Genomic DNA, 19,578 nt, shown 5'->3' with positions numbered 1-19,578 from the left:
CCAAGGACGCTCTCTCTCTCCATTGGTCACACTTTCTACCAGAAATCCCAATCCAAGTATGCAACCTGTTGTAGGATTTTGGCATGCCCCAGACTCTAGAATTATTTTTATCACCCACAGGTCTCACGTTACATTCAATTGCAGGCCAAGGAAGTTAATTGCATTTGGTCATAAAGTGGAAGTGTTGATTGTGTCCATAGCAAAGTAGTCACATTCAAGTGCTTACCTTATATATACAATCATCCAGGAGGAGAAACATCCACCACGAAGAAACTACTGTATTCGTTCTAAAACCTCCCAAATAATTGACAACGGAAATTAGTGGGATCAAAACAAAAGGGTTTTTCAGGCCACATCGTCCCCCTCTATTCTTGATGAGGTCAAATTCTGCTACGACACTACAATCTTGATGATAATCGCTACTTAAAGCTGGTATTGAGGAGGTGGTTATCACACTAACCATTTGAAGGTCGAATCATCATCATCAACATGTAAGGGTGTTGGGAACTGAAGCAAGTTGATTGATGTTTCTTATATATATCCAGAGAATAATCTTATGATTGATAGTGATTAAGTTTTGAGAGAAGTATCATTGACCAGGAAAATATTTCGGTGGACATTCCAAATTACATTAATGTTATTTACAGACATGATCTCCAATACCTTACAAGGCTACCAGTAGTGGCTATAGGCCGCTTTTAAACATGGTTGGAAAGTTCTAAGTGATCCTGTATAAGCCACACATCTTTTAAACATGGTTGGAAAATTCTAAGTGATCCTGTATAAGCCACACATACTCTTGACCATGCTGTGCTGCAAATAAGGACTATAGAAGGATCCAAATTGTTGTTTCACTTAGATAATATTTTAATCTGTCTAATATTATTCTTTGATTTCCAATATGTATGGATAATGTAATTTGTTTGCTTGCACGTAATAGGAGAAAGCAAGAATGTTGACCTAGATGAAGGGAGTTAGGGTTTTCACAAAAGCTACACAACCAGGGTTTCAGCAAGATCGAAACTGGATCCACTTAGGCTCCTAAAATATGGTGGTAGTCTCAAGAACACAACAACATAAGGTGCAAGTGAGGAACAATAGCAGGAAGTTCAATAGTTCATGCAAGTCTCCATGGTTTCACAACAATGTTGGCAATAAAAACCAGCCCTAGGGTTTCTCAAAACTTCTCTTCTCTCCTCACATTCTCTCTTCTATCAATATGTAAATTTTCTCATCATGGTGTCAGCAGTTATGTTGAGATCAATTGAGCATGTACTAAGCATTAGACATGAAATAGTAGCGAGGAAGTTCAAAAGTCATGAGGGTAGGTCAAAGGTCACGATAGGTGAAAAGTCACCTCATCTCTATAAATGTGCCCTCATGCCTCATTGTAAGGGACTTTGAGCACTTGAGTTGAGGCAAGGATTAGATAGTTGATTTGTGCTTGAGAGATAGAGGCACTCAGCTCTTGGAAGTTAGTAGAGTGAGTTGTAGTGAGGCTAGGGCTTTGCATTGGGCAATGATATGAGCAACCCATGTTCCATTGTTGGGTTTTGACCGGTTGCAAGATAGGTACTTGAATTTGTAGCAACATTAATAAGATGTTCTTCATGTTTGGCACTAACTCCCATTCTTACTCATAGGGGTTGTATTAGTTTTATGATATTTTCACTGTATTTGTATGTGTGTTTTCATATACGCAATATGTTATGGACTAGTTCATAGTTTTTGCATGTATGTTTTGCTTTCCAATCTTTTTTTACTTATTTCTCGCCATGTCGGTGATCTATTATGAATTAATTTGCAATTAACGTCTGGCATGTTCTTGTTCATATATGTCTGATTAGGTTTTAGTTCACTGATCCCTCTCATGGCATACTCCTCATTATTGTTGCTGAGACTTTCTTGTACCTCTTTCTATAGTTTGTCAATCTTGGGCTGATTTTGTTTCATTGTACAGGAATTTAATTCTTGTCCTCATTCTCACACCTTTCATTTGGCAACTAAGAGCGAAGACATTCATGGTGGTAGTCGGGCCAACATATCGGATGGGGATCCTATCCCAAACGGTGTGAGGTCTGATTGGGACTTCACACCGGGGACACCCCCTTAGCTGTTGATGGTACATTCCTCCTGTCAACACAATGATTGAACATGGTTGACCATGATTATCCATGGTTTACCATGATTCATATTATAAACCGAACAGAATAATAAACCTAGGGGATTAATACTAAAACCCAAGGGAATAATATTAAACCTTAAGAATATGAACCCTTACATTAATAAACCCAATGGATTGATATTATAAACCAAGGGGAATAATAAACCTAAGGGAATAATATTAAACCATAGGAATATCAACCCTTTGATTAATAAATCCAAATGATTGATATTATAAACCCAAGGGAATAATAAACCCAATGGATTAATTTTAAAACCCAAAGGGATATGAACACAACAAAATAATATTAAACCCAAGGGATTAATATTATAAACGTAAGGTATATAAACCTTAAATTAAATAGTATAAACCCTAAAATAAACATGGTTAACCACAGTTGATTTTCATATCAAGAAAATCCTGGTCACAATGTGGTGTTGGACCATGGTTTACCATGGTTGATTTTCATATTGAGAGAATTTTTGTCACAATGTGATGTTGCACCATGGTTGACCATGATTGAACATGGTTGATTATGATTGATTTTATAAAAACATGGTTGACCATGGTTGGCAATGATTGACCATGGTTGACCATGATTGATATTATAAATCCAAGGGATAATAAAGCCAAATGATTAATACTAAATACCCAAGGGAATAATATAATCCCAAAGTACATAAACCCTAAGATAAATATTATAAACCATTAAATAAACATGGTTGACCCTGGTTGGTTTTCATAATGAAACTATTTTGTCACAATGTGATATTGGACCATGCTCAACCATGGTTGAACCCTTATATTAATAAACCAAAATGATTGATATTATAAACCCAAGGGAATAATAAACCAAAAGGATTAATACTAAAACCACAAGGGAATATGAAACTAAGGGAATAATATTAAACCCAAGGGAATAATATTATAAACCCAAGGTATAAATATTACAAGCACTAAAACAAACATGGTTGACCATGATTGATTTTCATATTGAGATAATCCTTGTCACATGTGACGTTGGACCATGCTTGACAATGCTTAACCATGGTTGTTTTTCATATCAAGACAATGTTTGTCACAATGTGATGTTCGACCATGGATGACCATGTTTGATTTTATAAAACATGCTTCACCATGGTTGACCATGATTATCATACTAAGACAATCTTTGTCATAATGAGAAGTTGGACCATGGTTGAGAGAATGATTGATTTTCATATTGAGACAATATTTGTCACAATATGACGTTAGACCATGGCTAACCATGATTAGCCATGGTTGACCATGATTGATTTTATAAAACATGGTTAACCATGGTTGAATAATATTAAACCCAAGGGACTAATATTATAAACCCAAGGTATATAAACCCTAAGATACATATTATAAACATTAAAATAAACATGGTTGACCATGGTTGATTTTCATATTGAGAAAATCCTTGTCACAATGTGATGTTGGAACATGGTTGAACATGATTGGTTTTCAAATCGAAAGAATCTTTGTCACAATGCGACATTGGGCCATGGTTTATTTTCATATTGTGACAATATTTGTCACACTGTGACGTTCAACCATGGTTGACCATGATTGACCGTGGTTGACCATGATTGATATTATAAACTCAAGGGAATAAAAAACCATAGGGATTAATAAACCATAGGGTTGATTTTCATTTTGAGACAATCTTTGCCACAATGTGACATTCAACCATGGTTAACCATGGTTGGTTAAGATTGACCATGGCTAACCATAATTGATATTATAAACCCAAGAGATTGATATTATAAACCTAAGGGATTAATACCAAAACCCCAAGGGATTATGAACCCAAGGGAATAATATTAAACCCAAGGGACTAATATTATAAAGCCAAGGTATATAAACCATAAGATAAATATTATAAACACTAAAATAAACATGGTTGAACATAGTTGATTTTCATAGTGAGATAATCCTTGTCACAATGCGACAATCGACCATAGTTGACCATGATTAACCATGGTCGACCATGTTTGATTTTATAAAACATGGTTGACCATGATTGACCATGGTTGACCATGGTTGGTCGTGGTGGACCATGATTGTCCATGGTTGACCATGATTAATATTATAAACTAAAGATAATAATAAACTCAAGGGATCAATACTAAAAACCCAAGGGATTATAAACCTGATGGAATGGTATTAAACCGAAGGGATTATAAGCCCAACGGAATGATATTAAACCCAATGGAATAATATTAAACCCTAGGAATATTAACCCTTATATTAATAAACCCAAGGGATTGATATTATAAACCCAAGGGAATAATATTAAACCCTAGGAATATGAACCCTTTGATTAATAAACCCAAGGGATTGATATTATAAACCCAGTGCAATAATAAACCTTAGGGATTAATACTAAAACCCCAAGGGATTATGAACCCAACGAAATAATATTGAAACCTAAGGGTTTAATATTATAAACCCAAGGTATATAAACCCTAAGAAAAATATTGTAAACCCTAAAATAAACATGGTTGACCATGGTTAATTCTCATATTGAGACAATCCTTATCATAATGTGACATTAGACCATGGTTGTCGTTGCTTGACGCTGATTCATTTTCATATCGAGACAATCTTTGTCACAATGCAACATTGCACCACGGTTGACCATGGTTGATTTTCATATTGAGACAATCTTTATCACAATGCACTGTTGTGCCATGTTTGACCATGATTGATATTATAAACCCAAGGGAATAATATAAACCCAAGCTATATAAACCGTAAGATAAGTATTATATTACATAAACATGGTTGACCATGGTTGATTTTCATAATGAGACAATCATTGTCACAATGCAAAGTTGGTCCATGCTCGACCATGGTTGAACCCTTAGATTAATAAACCCAAGCGATTGATATTATAAACTGAATGGATTAATACTAAAATCCCAAGGGATTATCAACCCAAGGGAATAATATTAAACCCAACGTATATAAACCCTAAGATAAATATTGTAAACACTAAAATAAACATGGTTGACCATGCTTGTTTTTCATATTGAGACAATCCTTGTCGCAATGCAACGTTGGACGATGGTTGACCATGCTTGATGGTCAACCATGTTGACCATGGTTGATCATGGTTGGTCGTGGTTAATCAGAGTTAACCATAGATACATTGACCATGGTTGACCATATTTAAGCATGATTGACCATGGTTAATCATGGTTCACCGAAGAGACATTGATTGACCCTTATGACCATGGTTGATGATCGTGGACCATGGATGGCCATGGAAGGTCATGGTTGATGATGGTTGACATTGATTGACCATGTTTGACCATGCTTGATCCTATTCAACCATAGTTGACCATATGCAACCATGGTTCATCGTCAATGACCATGGTTGATCATCGTTAGTCATGGTTAACCATATTCAACCATATACCAAATCCATCCAAATTGCTTCAATTTCTTTATAAATCGATTCAAGTTATTTTATAACATTCGCCATCACCAAATCACAATGCTCAATTCCTCTCTCAGACGAAGCATGTTCCATTGAAACTTAATCTCGTCCATTGACAAGACTATTCACTGAATATGATTGGCTATAACTGACTATGGTTTGAATACAACTTGACTATGGTTAGTCATATTTTGACTATGGTTTGTTTATAGTTGACAATGATTTATATGATTTGTCTATAGTTGACAACAAATTGACCATGGTTACCATTGAAATGGTGGTTGTTGATGGCCAACGATGGTCATTATGGTTAACCTTGACCATGCACTATAGGCATTTATGGGCTACCATGGCCATCCACTATGCTTCAATATAGTTCATTGTGGTTCATCCATAAAATTTTAGATTTTAATAAGTTGTTCTCTCTTGTACACTTAGATATTCCATTAAATTGATTAATTATTTTATTTGACAAGTGTATTCTCTCATCTTCAAATAAACATAAATTTTAAAATTTTAAATTATTTAATGTTTTTAAAGTTATCTAAAAAATACTTAACATTAACAATAAACCATCAATGATAAATTAACAAATTCTAATAATTTATATCTCAAATATTTTTTTAACTCTCCATTCCTATCTTTTGAATTAAATATGAAATATAAAAATACATTAATTTTGAATAATGATATATATATATAGTTATGAGTATAATTATTATTTTAAGATTTAAAATTTTATATATAATATTTTAATATAATTATTTATTAAAAATGATATAAAATTTAATGATAAAATAGAATATCAATATAGATATTGAGTAAAAGCCAAAAAAAAATGTTAATATTAAATAAAAACAATTTTTTATATTTAAATTATTTTGATACGAAAAATATACATTTATACCTTTTTATAATAATAAGTTAATTTTGTATAAGTAAAAATTATACATTTTTGAATCTAAATATCATATATGGAAATATATACCATATTTACTGTAAGATACATCTGATTTACTCCATAACTATACAAATTAGCCCATGTCATCCCTGCACATGCAAAAACCATCCGTCGGTTTGTTTGTACGCAAGAACAATGCAGGAAGCTCAAAGTTGAGTACGTATGAGTCGAACGTACTTGCCTTTCTCATACGTCGATGTGGTCCACGAGGTACCCTGGAAAGAATCCTAATGGAGAGCTCATCAGTAAGAGCAGAAATTATCCTTCGTCTTTCATTCCCATCGACAACTAATAGTCTCTTCCTTTTACTACACTCAACTTGGGTTCTTGTTTGCTCATCTGAACCCTCTTCCTTGGAGTGGCTCCAAAAGTTCCCCATAAAAGCTTGCAAGTCAAGGACCTTTGACGCTTTGAATCATATAAGGTCTCAACCAATGATTTAAAATTTGTGCTGGTTCCCTTACACTGCCCACTCAATCCGCTGGTTGAAATTCAATCTTTATTTCCTTCAAGTGGGCCAGAACCACTGCATTTTCAATAATGGATCGTGGGATGGTAAATTGAAAATTAAAGAAAATTCTGAAAATTAAATAAAATTCTGCAACCTTGTAGCAAATTCATTCGACTATAGAATAATCTGCCTTAGTGCTAGTTCAACATTACATCCGTCCTTGAAGATTTTATCACATTTAGATAATTTTGATATTCGAGATCAATTAAATGCTTGCTACAATAAAGTACATTGAAACACTTCTTTAACGGCCAACAATATCATCATTTTATGAGATTAATTTGACAATCCATCCAAAATTTAAGAGCCAGGGCATTTCAAATCCAAAGCGAAGGCTCCATCAAATGAATTTGAAAACCACCCTGTCTAACACAAATAATCCACCAAATGAAATTGGGAACAACACTATATAGAAGGTTGTCAGGGAAAAATCTTTGTCATTATCAGCTGAATAAGTAGGTAACAGATTTTAGCCGCAAGGAGCTTTACCAAAAAGAAATTAATTATAAGGATAAACTGTACTTGATGGTTTGAAATATTGATAAAGAATTTCAATGCGATGATACCAGAAAATAAAGATCAACTCAATTCAAATCACAAAAGCCTCCATCTTGAAAAAAAATTAATCCATTAAGTTGAAAGATACAAATCTAACACAAGAAAGCCAAAAACCAAAAATATCGAAAACTATATGGTTTAAGATAACTGGGAAAAATGAAGCAATTTTAAGCAAAGTTCACAAATACAAACAATCAAGTGGGTTACTATGATAAACTAAATTTTCATTATATTGGCTTTGGTTCTATTCACCCGAAGAACATTGTGCAGGTAAATTGTACTCTGTTGGACATTTCATTGTTAACTATGTCTAGACGGTTTATCATAAGTACGAGGCAGAGTAGGCCAAGTTCCTGTCCCATAAGGGTCTTGCACAAAAGGGAATTTAACCAACCAAACAAACAAAAGACGTCGCAAATGGAAGACTATAACATGAAATAGAAATTCAAGCGAATCTTACCATCGCAAAAATCAATGGATCCTTAGGTCTTCAGCTCAAAATCCTCAAAATCATAATTTCCACTACGAAGCCTTTGACAATTTTAAATAATTTTCAACCATAAAATTGCATAAATCAAAATGGCAGCATTCAGAAGCTAACAGACTTGCAGCGAATTTACCCACAGAAATAATGAAAAAATAAAACCCTTCACTTCCACAACCCTAAGTCATAGTTTAACGTAAGATAACAAATCCCTAAGCCTTTAGCCAAAACATATCGGAGACGTAATTCAAACGTAAACAAAGCACACCCAAAAAACCAAATCTTTTAAAGCCAGCGAGAAACTTGAAATTTCAATTGCTTATTAAGTAAGCAATTTCTCCCCTGCCCATACCTGCAGAATTCTTCAATTTCAGCCCGAATTTTCCCAAAAACAATAGAAACCCCAATGCTTAAACAAGAAACCAGTCCAAAACACAATTCCAGCAGCGGAAATTTAAAGCCCCCATTAATTTTAGCGGTTGATCTTTAAACTTTGTAGGTAAACTCACAGAAATTCAACTCACCTGATGGAATTTGGGTCTGAAACTATTGAAATTCAACAGCCATATTCTCCACCTTCACCTCGATCTCTGACATGTTTCCCTGGATCAAACCCTCTCTGAAGTTAATATTTTCCTATTATGTATGGGACAGATCCTCCCCATTTTGTCGAAACAATGATGGCACAGATTTTAGATTGGGTTTCCAGCAAACAGCTTCAATCAAAATTCCTACAGGTGAGGTGCGCCGAGTCGAGGAGGAAAGTGAGTGAGCTACAGAGGCCGCCTCGAGTTGGTTGGGCGAGCAACCCGCGGTTTCCAAATTCGAATTGGAAATTGCATTAACTCTGCGCGACAACGATTCTGTCAGGAAATTAATGTGGAGTAGTGGACAGAGGGTGGCAGAGCTAGGGGAGCGTGGCAGAGGGATTGCTGACGGGCGGAGCTGGATGTTTTTCTGGGCGGCAATGGAAACCCGACAATTCCTCCACCTAGGTAGACTACTCCGTTGGTAATTATATGGCACTTTTTTCGTAGGTGAGAAAACATGTAAAGGTTTCTATTTGTATGATGATAGATGGAAGGCCCCTCCAGACCCTGAAATCAAGAAATATATCGAGAAGTTGAGGAGCATGGATGGTTTGATTGTTGATAGCAAAGTAATTTTTACTTCTGTTGCAATACATTATTATTTGGAAATATTTTCTTCATTTCTATTTTATTTCATACCACTTTTTTAGGACTGAACTAATTGTTATAGCATGTTTTCTCACTTTTGGCAGCCAATTTCCTTGATGGATAAGGATATAGTTGAGATGCTATTCTTTCCAGATGTGAATGAAGCTTGTCGAGTTTTAGGTGAGGAAATCATGGTTCAAGATTCAGACCTTGATATTTTCATTGTAATCGGCATACCTTACAGGTAAGTTGAAAAGTTAATTTTTCCCCATATCTGTTGCGACCTATATCCTATATTATAGTTCTTTCTTTCTCAAGCAAATGTAATTTTCATTCTAGAATTAAAATCAAATATATATTGTCGCTGCTAGCTTCATTCTGTGATTTTTGTTGTGTGCAATACTCTGTTTTATTCTTTAGTTGGTAATTATATGGCACTTTTTCCGCAGGTGAGAAAACATGTAAAGGTTTCTATTTGTATGATGATAGACGGAAGGCCCTCCAGACCCTGAAATCAAGAAATATATTGAGAAGTCGAGGAGCATCGCTGGTTTGATTGTCAATAGAAAATTAATTTTTACTTATGTTGCAGTATTATTTGGAAATATTTTCTTCATTTCTATTTTATTTCATACCACTTTTTTAGGACCGAACTAATTGTTATAGTATGTTTTCTCATTCAGACCTTGATATTTCCTCTGTAATGGGCATGGGATTCCCACCCTACAGGTAAGTTGAAAAGTTCATTGTTTCCCCATACCTGTTGCATCCTATATCCTATATTATAGTTCTTTAGGTTTTGAGTTAGAATTAAAAGCCAGAAATATTGTTAAATTTACCATATATCAATAATAATAATATTGAAGATTTACTTTTGAAACTGAGTTTATTCTCAAAATAGAGAAATGATTATATTTTATTAGTTGAAAATGAACAAATGATATTAAACTCTATTCATAATTTATTGCATCGCCAAGTATTTTATAGGTCATTAGGAGAAGATGTCACATAACATTAAGTAATAACAAAAAAATATATAAATGCATATGCATATAACTATATGACAAAAAAAAGTAAAAAATAAATGTTGTTATAATTTTATTTTCCACACTATATCACACTGTATATTAACCTTCTCCTCTTTCTCTATGTTAAGTGAATAGCTATTAGCTGATAGCTCCCAAAAAGAAGACATATTATATACCTTGAAGAGATGTTGTATACAACATTACAATATTATGCGCTGCTAATTGAGCGAGACAAGTAGGAGGACATGTTGTATACCTTGAAAACATGTTGTATGCTACATTACAATATGATGGGCGACTAATTGAACACATTGTATACCTTGAAGACATGTTGTATGCCACATTACAATATGATGGACTACTAATGTCCTGTGTAGAATTCGCTACGATGTAGAAGACGAGATTTGACTATATTTGCCATAGTTTCTTTTGAGAAATTTTCTTGTAGATCTCTAAAGATGGATCCTAAAATGTTTCATATGAAAATGCTTTCATTATCTGCATTGCCTTATTTTGAGTATTTCATATGAAATTGCTTTCACGGTTTGCCTTCCCCATTTTGGAACAGACCTGGTTCTTTCGACCCTCCAATTTGGTCCAACTTGTTCTCTCCATATCAAATTCAAAATAACATATATGCCTTTTTTTTTAATTGAAAAAAAAAATTAATATAGAGGGATGTGCAAAATAATAAGTTTAAATGGATAAATAATAACCTCTCAATTTTTTTAAATTTGTCCATTTTAGGTTTCTTTTATATATTAAACATAACCCATGATTATACCAAGAATATAAAGAAATATTTCGCAAGGTGGCTTTCATTCATGAGAAAGGAAACTTCTATGAATTCATTCACTTAGACTTCCTACATTGACAATGCACGGTACATATTAGAGCCAGTTATCCAAACAAATCATTTCAGCATGGGATAAGTTGCTTCTAAATGCGGGTTTTTTACTTGCAAACTACCCTTTTCACCTTCGTTTCAGTCGTTTATTTCTTTAATGGAAATGAAAGGAATTTTTCGAGCATTTGACACTAAAACACTTCCACCTTTACGTGAAGGTCAAAGAGAAAATTTCTTTCGCGTACCGTCAAGTTCAACCGAACACGCAAACAAAATTTCCTTCCCTTTACTTTCAGAACTTACATCGATGGTAGGATTAAGCAATAAAAGAGATAATTGACTTGAACTTTGTTCTTACTTTGTCCCATGGTTGGAATTTGACAGGTAGATTGTGCGTCGTGCGACAATTTAGCCGTCAAATACGACTGACACTCTAGCCTACCCCTCATCAAACAACTTTGAAAGATGTAAAATGTTTAGCCGTCCTTCGATCAACCATGCCTATGATAATTATGGACCCCGTATAGCACAAATAATTTCCAAGGGGTGGGAATGGACCTTTAACGCACTCGAAACAAATGTTGCAAATGACTTATTGACCTAAGCAAGCCCCCAAGTAACAAGGGTTCTATTGGAATTTGAAAGAGCATCTTTGAACATTAAGAGGCAACCTATTTTGGAAAGGTTATAAAATTTGTCAATTTCATATAATGTAAGTGATTTGTATTTATCTTCTAGCTTGAATGACAATTTGTTTACTAATTTCTATCTTCATTGATTTTTTTTATATATCATGATTTTTCTCAAATTTATGCCTTACGGCGTTTCCTTTGCAACATTTGGTGCAATTGCTAGTACCTTTTTATAATAATAAGTTAATTTTGTATAAGTAAAAATTATACATTATTGAATCTAAATATCATATATGAAAATATATACCATATTTACTGTAAGATACATCTGATTTACTCCATAACTATACAAATTAGCCCATGTCATCCCTGCACATGCAAAAACCATCCGTCGGTTTGTTTGTACGCAAGAACAATGCAGGAAGCTCAAAGTTGAGTACGTATGAGTCGAAAGTACTTGCCTTTCTCATACGTCGATGTGGTACACGGGTCGTCATTAGCAAAATTCATTAAATGTCAACGTTTAAGCATTGTTTTCAAATGGCAATATTGTCTGTGTCAAAGAGGATGTTGTTTTCATTTAAAGAAAGTAGTAGGGGCATTGATCAAAATTTAATATTCGTAAGGGACTTTAAATTAAAATTCTTCTTATAATTGTAATTCAAATTTTAAAATTCTTCTTACAATTGTAATTCAAAAAACAATTTTGATCTCTTACCAAATATAATGTGTTTAATGTTAGTGGTATTATTTTTTTTATTTATATCTATCTATCTATATATATATATATATCTAATTTTAAGGTCACGACCAAGGTAGATACCAAATTGGTGTATGAGACCTCCTTGTTTGTGGGAAAAAGGTGCCTACCTTCACGCAACAATTTAACTGGTAAGTCTACGAAGACATACACACTCTATCCCCATCGGTTTTTAACCTGTGACCTCTTAGGAGGAAGCACATGCTCTTAACCATTAGGTTCACTCAAGATATGTATTGAAATGGATCAGTATCTTTCGAATATTTCATGATCCAAAATGGATTATTAATAAAACAATAGCTTTTTTCAATGATTTTTTTATGATTAAATTCAATATGAAAGCTTAAGATTAAAATTCTGATTTCACATCAAGTGTTGGGTTATTGCAATGGTTTAACAAATAGCTCTGTTTAAAATCGAGGCTTCCATCAAATCAAACAAAAAGTAGTGGGAATTAAATACTTTGTGAAAAAAAATGAATTTCTCATTCATGCACGCCTCATTAAAGTTCATGCCAACCAATATGTTAGCACCCACGATGAATACAATGCAGATTGAGGCAATGGTGCCTAGTGTCACGACCCCAAATTAGTTTTCCTGTTTGGAGTGTCGTGCGGCACCGACTAAAAACTCATACTTAGTTTTATTCTTCATATTTTCCAGACTACGCCTACAAACATCATTACCTTTATTTTTCTCCATTATTAGTTATGTGCGGAATATTCATAACATACAATAGTACCAACAATTCTTAGCAAGACTAACACAATATAAGAAATTTTTTAATTTCATTTATTAAATTCGATGTACAATTTACAATCGTTACAAAGGTAAGGTCGATTCACTGAACATGGCCTCTACCTGATTTCTACACTACACGACTATGATGCCCGACCCTCAGCTCTACCCGCACCTATACATGACGCCCAACACATTTCCCATGCCTTCACCGGTCCACGATGCCCACCCGCAACTTTGTTGCTATGTTTGCCCATCATTACAGAACTCCACCATGTCGCTACCACAACTCGGGTTTGCGGTCCATCAGAGCAACCTCCGCCCAGCCCACCGTTACACTGAATGCCACAACACTTGTTACTCGATTCACACACCCTGCAGGCCCATATCGACACCTTCACACTACTCTTCCAAATTTATGTTTTCGTTGAACTTCCCAACCTCTTCGCACTGTGAACTTGGTTGGTTGTTCAATGCTCCAACTCCACACTCGGCCCTTCCATACTTATACACTCATCTGCCATGTGTTATGGGGTGGGTCGTGTCGCTTGGGGCGTCGACCCACCAAGACGACCCGCCTTTCAAGCTTGGCACACCCACATGTAATGTTTCAGCCTCACCATAAGCTCGCCCATCACATCGTATAACTTCATCGTCGCACTTATCAACACTTAGCTGATTTCCCTTATTCGCCCACACTCGGTTATGTGTGTGCCGGGTGTTTACCCCCGTCGCACTTCCCAACTGCATCACCAAGTCGCTCTCACCCGTGTTGACTCGCCTTGGCGTGCACTCGCTCGAACACCCGTGTTGGGTTTTCCGGTCGTGCCCTCCCATCGCACTCGGGTCACGCCTGCCCATTACACAACTACCCATCGCACTTGGGTCACCCCATCACGCCCATGTCGCATTTTTCCTATGTGACCCCATGAGGGGCATCTGACTCACCCGAGGGTGATGATGCTGACTCGGGGTCCTTACATCCTCTCCCACCATGAGTCATTGGCATCCTTGGCAATCCTATAGACCGCATCAGCCCATCAATAAACTCAACAATCTCCTTTTTCCATCTCCAAAATGAATCCTCTGTTTCCCAACCACTCTCCTTCGGTGCGTCCTTCCATCAAATGAAGAAATACCTTTGCACAACACTCCCAACACCTGTAGTCTTAAGATCCAAGATATTATCCAAAATCCAGTGTGGCATGTCCACAATCATGGTTGGTCCCCTTGGTGGTGTTGTCCTTTCAGGATGATGTGCATCAAGTCTACATCTCTTTAGCTGACTCATATGGAACACATGATGTTTCAAACACATGTGGTTCGGAAGCTCCAACTCATAAGAAACTTCGCCAACTCGCTTCTTCACTCGGAATGGCCCTTCATACTTCCTCTTCAAAGATCTCGTAGTCCCTTTCAGTGGCTAAAACTGATCTCTAATGATCCTAAAAAAAACCATATCCCTGACATCGAAGTGTGCGTCCCGTCTATCCTTATCTTCCCATTTCTTCATTCTCCCTGTAGCATCATGCAGGTGCACTTGTGCTAACTCCAAATAATCCTCCCATGTTGTCAATAATATCTTCACATGTGGACTCCTAAAAAATCCTCTCGGTAGCACATTGTGTGGAGCAACTAGCACCTGTCCATTGACCAACTCAAATGGAATATACCCCAATTGCAGAACTCTTCTATATATTGTAGCTAAATTGAGCCACATTCAAGAGTTTAGGTCAAATCTTCTGATCAATCCTCACATAATGTCTCAAGTAGTCCTCCAACAATGCATTAATCCGTTTAGTTTTCCCAAATGTCTGTGAAAGGTATCTTGAGCTCTATAGCAACTCTGTCCCAACCAATTTGAAAAAAGTGGTCCAAAATCTACCTGTGAATCGCGGATCTCGGTCAGACACAATACTCAATGGAATCCCCCAATAATTCACAACATTCTTGAAGAATAACTCAATAGTTTTCCCAGCTCTAAATGGTATCTTCATTAGAATGAAGATGACATACTTGGAAAAACGATCAACAACAACCATAATCCCATTATACCCCTACACCTATGGTAACTGAGTGATGAAGTCCATCGAAACGATCATCCATGGTCTCTCTAGAATTGGTAAACACTACAATAATGCTCCCTGTCTCTGGTTATCTGATTTGTCCTATTGAAAAATGATGCACGTATGTACATACTCCTCTACATCCTCCCTCATCTTCTCCCAAAAGTACCCCCTCTCCAACAATGCCAAAGAATGACGCTACCCTAGGTGGCCAGCCCATGGAGAATCGTAGCACTCCTTTAAGAGGTGCCTCCCAAGTATGAAAGACTTCAGAATTTAAAGTTGGTTCCCATAGAACAAGAGTCCATCTCGTAGGAAAAAATTCTGATTCTTCCCCTCCTTCACCTGCTTCAAAATGTTCTTCGCCCGAATATTGGTCTCCACACTAGCTCAAAGTCTACTATGTATCTCATCGGTCATCTGAACCCAGCTCCTACTGTGCTCAACTTGGTCCTCTCCCTCCTCAAGTGTTGCTAATTGTCTCTTCCTGTTGAGGGCATTTGCAACTGCATTGAGTCTCCCTAGTCTATACCTAATAGCCATGTCAAACACTGCCAAGAGGTCCTACCAATGAGCCTGCTTCGCTGACAAATTTGGTTGGGATGCAAAATAACTCGATGCAACTTTGTCAGTATTGACAACAAAAGGCTTCCCAATTAAGTAATACCTCCATACTTATAAATAGTGGATGATCACAATCATCTCCTTCTCATGAAACAGATAATGTCGCTCTCTATCCTGTGACTTTCGACTCTCATATGCAACCAGATTCCCATCCTGCAAGAGTACTCCCCCTATCGAAAAATATTATGCATCAGTGTGCACCTCAAATGGTCTCTCGAAGTGAGGTAGCCTCAGTAGCGGTGTTGTAACCATTCTCTTCTTCAAATCTTCAAATGTTGCTTGACACTTCTCCGTCCAATTCCATCGCTTATCCTTCTTCATAAGGTCTGTCAATGGTGCAGTCACCTTGGAGTACCCATCTACAAACTTCTGGTGGTAGTTGGTGATCCCTAAGAACACTCTCATATCATGGACATTATTTTGTTCGACCCAATCCTCAATCGCCTTTATCCTACTTGACTCCATCCGTATGTGACCTTGACCCACTATGTGTCCAAGGAACGAAATCTTAGTCTGGGTGAACATACACTTTGACTTCTTCAAGTACAACTAATTTTTATTTAATGCCTCAAATACCAAATCCAAGTGCTTCTTATGATCCTCCATGTTATCACTGAACATCAAGATATCCAAATATGGATGCAAAACATCATTCATCAATGTGCAAAACGTAGCAGAAGCATTGCACAACTTGAATGGCATGACAAGGAACTCAAAACTCCCATACCTCGTCACAATCACAATCTTCTTATCATCCCCCTTTGCTATACGCACCTGATAATACCCATGCCTCAATTCCATCTTGGAAAACACTTAGGCTTTCGCAAGCTTTTCGAAGCAAGCTGTAGCAAGTGGTAAAGGATACCTGCTTTTTATCGTCTGCTTGTTAAGAGCACGATAATCACAACACATCCTCAACTCATTCGTATCTTTCTTCCTCTGGAATAATACTGGAGCACCATATGGGGATCTTGAAGTTCATATAAAATCTACATCAGTGTTGGCTTGATGGGCCCTGACCCAAGTTCAAGATTAAGCAACCAAGCAAATCCATACACTACTAGCCCTTTCGGCATCAATCCACGGAGCGCAGACTGAAGTCTCACCCGAAGCAGTATGGGGGGATGCAGGAACCAAGTTTCCGTACCCTGAGATGGTTGTGATGTCGGTTATTTGCCCTAACCTTCCTTTGCGTGGATCGATAAGCCCTTTAGGACTTATCAAAGTACTTCTCTTATTCGTCCTCGAAGCCTTTGTGAAAGTCTTTGTTTATCCTTCACGGGCCCTAAATAGATAGATCAGGCACTTATGCGCTTCTCTAATTACTCTTACATCTGTATTTACTCAGATCCACTTAAGTGTTGGTTAACTTTATCATGCATTAGGGTTATCTTCGCATAAACATATATCTCTACTTGCAGATATATAAAATGGAGTAACATGTAGATTCATGCATTAGAGTAGCATTAAAACATAAACCCAATATTCAACATAACGTAATCGCATGAAAGGAGCATAAGTAAAATACACAAGTAATTTCAGAATACTCCTCTTTATTATTAATCCAGATTTCCAGTACAGACTCTGACTACCCTGCGCACACAGCTGTAGGGGTCTGCGCACTCAGCTGTGGACTTCTACCCTAGGCCTCTGCGCACTCAGCTGTAGAGCCTCTTCCTACGCTAAGACTCTTTGCTCTTAGCTCTCACAGACCCATTACATTCATTAACATCAAGTATCAACTATGAACTGAACTGACTTAGACTCCTCTAAGACCTACTTTTTATACAATAACATGGTCCATGGACCATGGGTAGATCTTTAAAGCTGACATGACTTATACAAAATACGGGTGGAAAACCCTTAGTAACTCTTTACAACATCATGCTCCGCGGCCACAACATGCGGAGACTTCACATTCTTTACACAAAAATTGGGCCTTTAGCCCCAAAACTCGGGCTTTTAATCCTAAATAGACCCTTGGGGACCCGTTCCCAACAGGTCCCCAACACAAATCTGGTGACTCGCCCTCGAGTCACTCTGCTGGCGTGGAGATCTTGTTGCGAAGACCTCCCAGCTTCACCTATACCACCGCAACTTCGGCGGTGCACTAGGTTGCTGCCTGCTTCATCTGTTTGACCGGCTGCTCCATTGTTGGCCCTGCACCATCTTCCTGTAGCCTTTGCTGCGTGCCCTGCAGACTAGTCAGTTTTCCTTCGATGGTGGCTGTGAGTGCATAGGCTTCATCAAGCCAAGGCCCTATTTTGGCCTTGAGGATGCTCTCTTTGCGTTGCGCTGCATCCACCTGCGCCTTTATCACCTTGGACTCCTGTAGTTTTTCTAGCCTCTGCATAAGGGCGATGTTGCGTGCCATCACTTTAACTTCATCATATCTCTGCTGCAGCTCCCGAGCCTCCATTTCCAACCTTTACAAGGTGGCATCCTCTTGCAAATTGATAACCACTTCAAGCGCCTGCTCGAAGAGTGTTGTGCACTCCACTACGCTATCTACAGTGGCTAGTGCATCTCTGACAATGACCTCATGCTGCTCCTTTACCTCTAGCGGCGTCGAGGGTTGGTCCCTCAATGCAAGTTCTTTGATCTTAAGGTTCAGTTCCAACTGAACCTTGGGCAGCTCTGATCTTGCTTCACGCACTTCGACAACGAGCTTTCGAATTCGTTCGTCCATTGGTGCATCTTCAGGAATATCCAGCTCGAGGACAGACCTGCATGCCTCCTCCACTACCTTGGTAGTGCGCTCATCCTTCGCAGTGATAGCCTTAAATAACTCAATGGTAGAAGTCTTCTATGCAAACATTTGGGCGTTGTTCACCTTCTGCTCACTAATGATGTTCAATGCTCGTTGTTCCCAAGCTCGAATTGATGTGATCACACCATCATGCAAGGTGTGAAGGGCTTCTCTTGGAAGCGTAGCCAAGTCTAGCTCGACCTTCTGGAGGGCGCAGACAGTGGCCCGATCATCTTTGGCTTTCACGGTTAACACTCCATCTGGCAGCGCAATAAACTGGGGGTCCAAGGGGCAGACCATGTTTGCTGCTTCAACTTTCCCAGGCACTAAGTTGGTTGATGCCGCGCTACTATGACCCACACTGGTATGCACTTGTGATTCCTGGATCTGTAGCTCACGCAGACCCATTTGAATGGCACCCAAGGCCTTCTTATGTTGCTACTTGAATTGCTATAGTAGTTTCGTGGTGGCATCCCTCACTGTATCACCAATGTCATTCAGATCACCTTCTTTCAAGGTGATTGGGTTGAGGGAAGTCTTGCTAGCCTTGGACTTCTTCTATGGCCCTACTTTCTCTGGTTCCCTATTGCGCTTAATCCGAAACAGAGTAGTCTCCGGGTCCGCTCCTCCCTGCCCTATCTGTTGTTCCTCCTCCTCCTCTATTTTTGGGAAAGGCGAGTTCTGACTCCTATTAGAGTCACACTCCTCTTCGTCCTCTATCTATTTTTTGGCAACGCGCTCTACCCTAGCTTTGTCCTTAGCCTCCTTCTTCCTCTTTTCTGCTAGTTGTTCCATCTTTCGCTTGGCCT

General features: G+C 37.6%; 1 protein-coding gene across 1 annotated transcript in view; it reads left to right on the top strand.

Moving 5' to 3' along the window:
* The window catches only part of LOC149167923 (transcription initiation factor TFIID subunit 1-like), a 229,764-nt gene extending 219,986 nt beyond the window's left edge, over positions 1-9,778 (top strand). Inside the window, exons 9-10 of the mRNA XM_089430634.1 lie at positions 9,430-9,569; positions 9,775-9,778. Of these exons, the coding sequence (XP_089286760.1) occupies positions 9,430-9,569; positions 9,775-9,778 (144 nt within the window). The remainder of the gene's footprint in view (positions 1-9,429; positions 9,570-9,774) is intronic.
* The last annotated feature ends 9,800 nt before the right edge of the window (positions 9,779-19,578 follow it).

This window comes from Pinus tabuliformis, chromosome 5_1, assembly GCF_031772625.1.
Source record: "Pinus tabuliformis cultivar Carrire ecotype Pingquan chromosome 5_1, CPIR1, whole genome shotgun sequence".
Taxonomy (NCBI): Eukaryota; Viridiplantae; Streptophyta; class Pinopsida; order Pinales; family Pinaceae; genus Pinus; species Pinus tabuliformis.
Note: the sequence above shows the minus strand (reverse complement) of the source record. Positions and strands in the feature narration are given on the sequence as shown.